The 6,581-nt window shown below is 39.4% G+C and overlaps 1 protein-coding gene across 4 annotated transcripts in view; it reads left to right on the forward strand.

The window, feature by feature from the left end:
• The window catches only part of LOC125047326 (serine/threonine-protein kinase SIK3-like), a 92,546-nt gene extending 86,764 nt beyond the window's left edge, over positions 1 to 5,782 (forward strand). For all 4 annotated transcript variants that reach the window (XM_047645586.1, XM_047645585.1, XM_047645584.1 and 1 more), the window contains one exon: positions 3,900 to 5,782. In XM_047645586.1, coding sequence (XP_047501542.1) covers positions 3,900 to 5,032 — 1,133 coding nt within the window. In that variant the 3' untranslated portion in view covers positions 5,033 to 5,782. The remainder of the gene's footprint in view (positions 1 to 3,899) is intronic.
• The last annotated feature ends 799 nt before the right edge of the window (positions 5,783 to 6,581 follow it).

Below are 6,581 nucleotides of genomic sequence, written 5' to 3' on the forward strand. Positions count from 1 at the left end.
ACCTCAGTCTTAGGTTTAAGTAGCTTTTACATAAATCATGATTGTATGACATGTATGGGGAGGTAGCAACAATAGAAACATGAGAAAAAAGGAACTGATAAATACATAGAGAGTATTTATCAGATTAAAATGAAACAGCCCCATTAAGAAAAAGCAAACAAACAAATATTTAATTCCATATTTGTTCAGGATGGGTGTTTATTTTGTTAACCTGTGAAGTGTAGAGGGGTTCACTATTATGTTTTATTATAAAGCATACATTTTTGAGATAGGTATATCAATCCATTTTAAGTTTGTTTTCTGCATTATCATTACACATAGATGGCTCCACAGATGCTCAACCATCAAGTAATCAATTACTAGGCCTATGTGACCTCACCTGATTTCTCCTTTCCTTCAGTTTTCAGACAAAAAAATCTTCTAATACTTTTAATGCTGATACTGTTATTATTTTTATTATTATTGTCAAAATGATTATTATTCTGTTAACAATACTAAAAGCAATGAAAAATATATTGAAAAAAATAATAAATAAAAAAGGGTAAATAGGTGAGATAGGTAAGACTAGCAGTTGACACCTTGGTGACTAAGCACTTGTGGTGCCATGTATGTGTAAACACAATTACGAAACTAAACCCTGTTGAAAGTAGCATAAAACTAAAGTTGGTTTATCCTAGTGGGCTTGTGAATGCTAAGCTTCATATAGATTTATTACACGTATTAGCATCATCATAGGTTCAAATGACAGGAATAAATTTTGGTGTGAGTTGAATAATATGTCAAACTGATTTGAAGACTTTTGTTATAACTTCATTACATACTTACATTATCTCCTGAGGTATGAGGAGCGTTAGCATATTGTGATAGTGTTGTTGTAACTAATAATTCTTCATGATAAAGATATATTTTTCAAAGGTATCTAAATAATACAGTAGTGATACTGTAGTATTTAGATATACATTAGATGCACTTAATGAATTTGCAGAATTTACATTTATATTTATCATCCTTATAAAAATCTAGTAGGGACATGTATTATTTTGTATAGGACATTAGACATTCTTGACTTTTCCTGAATTACTGTGATTGGTAGCAGTACATCATTAACAATTGTTTGGTGTGCATTCTGTGCAGAGATTAAACTTTCTTAACCCATTGGCGATGGGTATAGAAAATAAAAAAAGAACTCTATGCTCTGGCAAACCGCGGCAACGCGCCGACTCTGAGCGCGTGAATTCGGTACATCAAGCCGAATCATTGCCTCTGGGCGCTTTGGCACGCCGCCGCGGCGGACAGCCGTACGCCACATTTCGGGCGTATTGTTATGATGCCTATAGGCGTGACCCATCGCCATTGGGTTAATATGGATTTTCTTGTAATATTTGAAAGGATGTGATAATTTTTAGTTAACCCACTAGCGATGGTTCCTTTGGAGTGCCATACACCCTACTTTCTGGATGGTATCTATAGTAGTGAGTGGCCACTGCCAGAGACCCCTGCGTGTGTCACCCACCAAATCAGAGTGTGAGCTCTGGTTTTATGCCCCTTTTATAGCCTTGGAACCTTCGTATATTGGAGATTATGATTTTGAAATCCAAGCACAATGTTTTACTTGCTTGTAAAGCTAAAATGCAATCTTAACACTTGTTGCAGTGGTTGGAAGTTTTAGTATAGAGTCCAGCCTCTCTTATAATGCTATGTTATAAAAAATTAGATTTATTTCTGTTTGCTGTGGCTTACATTACTGGGCTTCATGCCACACTTCAAAGCAGCCGGAGGTACACAGGCTGACATTCAATCAGGACAGAAGCTCCTACTACTCCACCAACCCTGTCCTGAACAAGTGTGACATCTCCTCCTGCTGTCAGGTACCTTGGTCTCATTGCAGTTCAGTTCCTGGTGGAGTTGGCCCCTTCTCTGAAGTCCTTCAAGAGCTCAGAGTCGAGATGTACTCAGAAGGCCTTCTGTGTTTCCTGTCCTCCTTGGACACAGTGGATGGCCCAGGTATTGACAATGGCCATTTCAAAGAGGAAGAACAAGTCTTTCCTGTACCAGACTTTTGACTGGCGAGTCGTCGGATAGTAACTAGCCCTCTGATCACTTTTGTAATCTTTTACTACCAATGGCTTATCCCTGTCCATTGCAGTGGAATAGACTGATGACAGCATGGTGATGGTGCTGCAGTCCTTCCACATCAAGGCCAGCAACCCCATTTTGTTGCTCCAGTAATTGACATCACCCTTCCTCCTCACACTGAGGTCATTGGGCATGAATTTCCTGTTCAGATGGGCTGTCCCTACTTCATTAGTCTTTTGTGAGTGCAACAAATGAAATAAGTGTTGGCGACATATACCGATTGTCCACAAATAATTGGTATTGCTTCCCAAGGAAGTCGCCAAACTTCATCAAATGAAGCACTGGTTTAGTGGATGAAAGCAAGTCGCCACGGTTCTGATTGCTCAGTGCAAGAGGTATTTCGTCAGTATGAATAAAAACTGAAAGAACAGAAAAACAATAAAAATGTAACTTACCAGTTGGTCTCCTCTATGATTAGATCAAGGAGATCGCTGATAAAAAAATGGCCAAAAATCTCCAAGTGCATGCTCGACATGTCCATTGTCGAGCATGACACCAGGACAGCCCTTGAAACTGACATGCCTAGGGAAGTTGTCTTTTCATCAATAGACGAAATTCTTACTCCCTAGAGCGTTCCTCTTCAGCAGTATGTTGGCCATCCTGGAAAGGGGCTCATCACTGACAAGTGTAGTATCGACAGAGATCAATGCGATAGACGGTGCCAAAGGACTTTGGCAGGAGGTATGGATGAATTAGATGGCTGGGGGTCATTGACCTCAGAGAAGGAGGAGGAGGGGTGTCTTTGACCTCAGAGGAGGAGGAGGAGGGGTGTCTTTGACTGCTGGCAGAGTGAGGCATTGTGAAAGCAAGTATTGAATGAGGTACAAGCACCTCTGTATACGGGAAAATTCCCATGCTTCAACCTGGTGGGGAACATGGAACTAATAGTAGCCAATGAGGGCAAAGCCATCTGGATCACAGGTCACATAACATGACCAATCACATCATAGCCTGTATACTGACATCATTGTCTTATGTGACATCATTTACTACTACATGGAAGTAAGATGGCAGCTGTAAAGTGTGTGTGTGTGTGTGTGTGTGTGTGTGTGTGTGTGTGTGTGTGTGTGTGTGTGTGTGTGTGTGTGTGTGTGTGTGTGGAGGTCCATGCATTATGTCTCAAGTGTGAGACACCTGGCAGATGGCTGTAAACAATAGCATCCCACATATGAGAAGCCCGTCGTTAGTGGGTTAAGGAATCAGGACAATTGTACTGAATCAGGAATTATTGTTTGACCTTTATCAAACTAACACTTTCCTCTGTGTACACTAGCTTACTTTAGTGTAAAGTAGCAAATGTAAAGAGTAAGAAGTAAACATATTTTCTTATAACTTACTAGTAATCTTGTTTTTGGAGTTGAAATTGAATTGGAGTTCATGTAAAGTTTAACATTTTATTTATTTTTATCATATAAAAACTTTATTTTTATTATTCTTTTTAAAGAAGAGGACTGTCTTTGATGATAAAGATCATTAAGTGTATTCAAGTTTTTCATATAATTTAACCCATTGGCGACGGGTATAGAAAACTGAAAAAAACTCTACGCTCTGGCTAACCGCGGCAACGTGCCGACTTTGAGCACGTGAATTCGGTACATCAAGCCGAATCATTGCCTCGGGGTGCTTTGGCGCGCCGCCGCCGCGGACAGCCGCAAGCCACATTTCGGGCGTATTGTTATGACGCCTAAAGGCGTGACCCGACGCCATTGGGTTAATAGTCCCTTTTAATTAGCATGGAAAACTAATTATTCTTTTATTTCTAGGTTCACCTCTACACCACAGTGGGAGTAGCATAGAGGGAACAGCTCTCAGTTTAAGTCGTCTACAGCTCCATCCTCCCTCTTCGCCTAGTGGACCTCGCAGCCCTTCTCATCGTCAGTCTCCACCCCTGGTATTGTCTCCACAGCCTTCTTCCCCTGCATCCTTGTTAAGTCCTGGTGCTCCACTATCTCCCCCACCTCCGGGCCATGTACCTCGGTCTGGGCCCTCCCCTCCTCCGTTGGGATTGGACAGCATAAAGGAGGAGCCTCCAAGAGGGTCTCGTGTACCTCATCGCAACCCAAGCATTGTACATAATTTCACACAAAACCCTCAGATATCCATCACTGACGAGAGTGGAGGTCAGATCATCATTGCTTCATCATCAGATTCGTCCCCAGATATATCAGATGACATGGATTCTTCCCCATTCCCATCTCCGCTGTCTCCTGACCCTGTGAACATATTTTCACCACTGTCCTCCCAACGCTTATTCAAAGGTTTAAGTCTTGATTCCTCGCCGTTGCCGTATGTAGGGCAATATGATACGCAAGCACCCTCAATAACTCGAGGAACTGCTGGTTTAATTGCATCACGAAGGTCTCCAGCAGATAATAACAACGTCCATAGAGCTCGTAATGAACGTAACTTGGTTAGACAAAATGCCATAACTGGACCTCCACATCACCACATGCTTATCACTAGCATGGAATATAGGCACAGCTTTCCACCATTCCCTAATGGAGGAACGGGTGAAAGTGACACAGAAATGGCAGATGTAAGTCCATCGGGGGATAGATCACCCCTGGGGGAACACAATATTATAGAACTAGAATTGCCTAAAACAGGAAGTGGCTCTTTTGTGATAACACTACCAAACAAGTGGTCAGGCATGGCTCAGCAAGATTTAGTAGGTAACATAATGGACATGCTTGAAAGACGAGCCCCTTCCATAGTCTCAGAAGGTGTACGAGACTGTGGTCTCTCGGTGCGGGACCCAACTGGGGCCCAGGTGGACTTGGAGGTGCATGAGGGTCCTGCTGCAGACTCTCGTGCTCTTAAATTGAGGAGAGTGTCGGGAGATGATCTTCAGTATAACCAACTCTGCCAACAACTTATAGATTGTATGAAAACCTAGCAGTGACTTTTTATTTACTAAGTGTGATGTGGAATCTTTTATGTATGCTGGTACTTCAGAATTGAGTGTGTGTGAGATCTTCAGAATGTCAGATTAAATAATTGTAGCCATGAGTAGTGCTTGAGGAAAACTTTTTTTTAGCTATAATAATGGACTTCAGACTTATATTTTTTTCTATCTATACAGCACAGAAGCCATAAAGCCAAGATAGTCCTTGTAGGGGCACTGCTCAGGGCCTCAATTTTTTTTTTTTTTTCTTCTTTTTTTCTTTTTTCTAAATTCCATATTGAATTCTTTATTTGTTGAATTGATTCTTAATTATTCTAAATAGGCAGTGGAGTTGCATTAAAATGTTTTTGGTTAAATAGGCTATTGATGAAGGAAGCTTGTTAGCTTTACAGTTGAGGGTGATTATAGTCCTCAGTTAACTGTCTATTTAGTATAATTTATCAGTTATGATTGTGTATGTATGTTGTTATATTATAGAAAGGTATTTCACCTTTAGATGTTAAAATAGTTATTAAGGATTTCTCAGTGTCTTTCAGGATTTACAGCCATTATTTCTTTTTAGAATTGTATTATCTGAAAATGACATTATTGAACTATGGAAGCTGCTGCAGACATTTCTGCATTTCAAGTGCATATTAATCCATTTAATTCTCTACAAGTTGCCTTCTGGACTGCAATCCATTGTTGTGGTTACTCTGCTCTTTATTCATAATTTAGGGTAACAATACTAAACTTATGGCAGAAATACAAAGACTTTATTTTTGAAGCATTACATGATGATGAATAAATGCTTGTGTGGTCTCAATTCTCATTTATGTGGATGATCATTTTACAACAGAAGTACTAGCCTCTTATCAGTCCAGAATGATGAGCACTCAGGAATTTGTGAGTAGTCACAAAGTGCTTCAATTGTAGAGTTGAAAAGCAAGATGAAAAGGTCTAGTTCTGCACAATATTGCTGAAACAGTTGAGCAATGATGAGAATCAAAGACGAAGACAAGTCTTTACTGTGTCCAACAACATTTGGTGGCCTTCAAGGAGAAAATCTTAATTGATTATATTTATAAGGGAAGAGAGTGGCTAAGGAAAACTTTAGAACCAACTGCACAAGTGGGAAATAAGAATTTTTTTCTTTAGATTTCATTATTATTTTTGTCATCATTATTATTATTGTTATTTTTGATTAATTTTGTGTATAAGTATAATTCTGTGGGTAAAAGGAGGAATTGATCAGATATTATGAAAGAACATGAAATTTGATTTGACTCCGCTTGCCATGATGTATATTTACCAATTACATGTTATTAACATGCATCTCCATAAGAGTAAAATAAAAGAAAAAGAAAGTGAAGAACTTAGCAAAGGGTCCAAAACTTTTCAAAGGAATATATATACTAAGGAATGTTTCTAATGTTTTCTAGGTAGTGTGCAGTTTAAGAAATATTAATTCTTAAATGAAACAAGTTTATTGCTGGTAAGAAGAGGGCACTATTAAGAAGGTGAGTGCTGTAGTGCTGGACTCTTCTAAATTCAAAAGTAA

Source organism: Penaeus chinensis, chromosome 40 (genome assembly GCF_019202785.1).
Source record: "Penaeus chinensis breed Huanghai No. 1 chromosome 40, ASM1920278v2, whole genome shotgun sequence".
In the NCBI taxonomy this organism is placed as follows: Eukaryota; Metazoa; Arthropoda; class Malacostraca; order Decapoda; family Penaeidae; genus Penaeus; species Penaeus chinensis.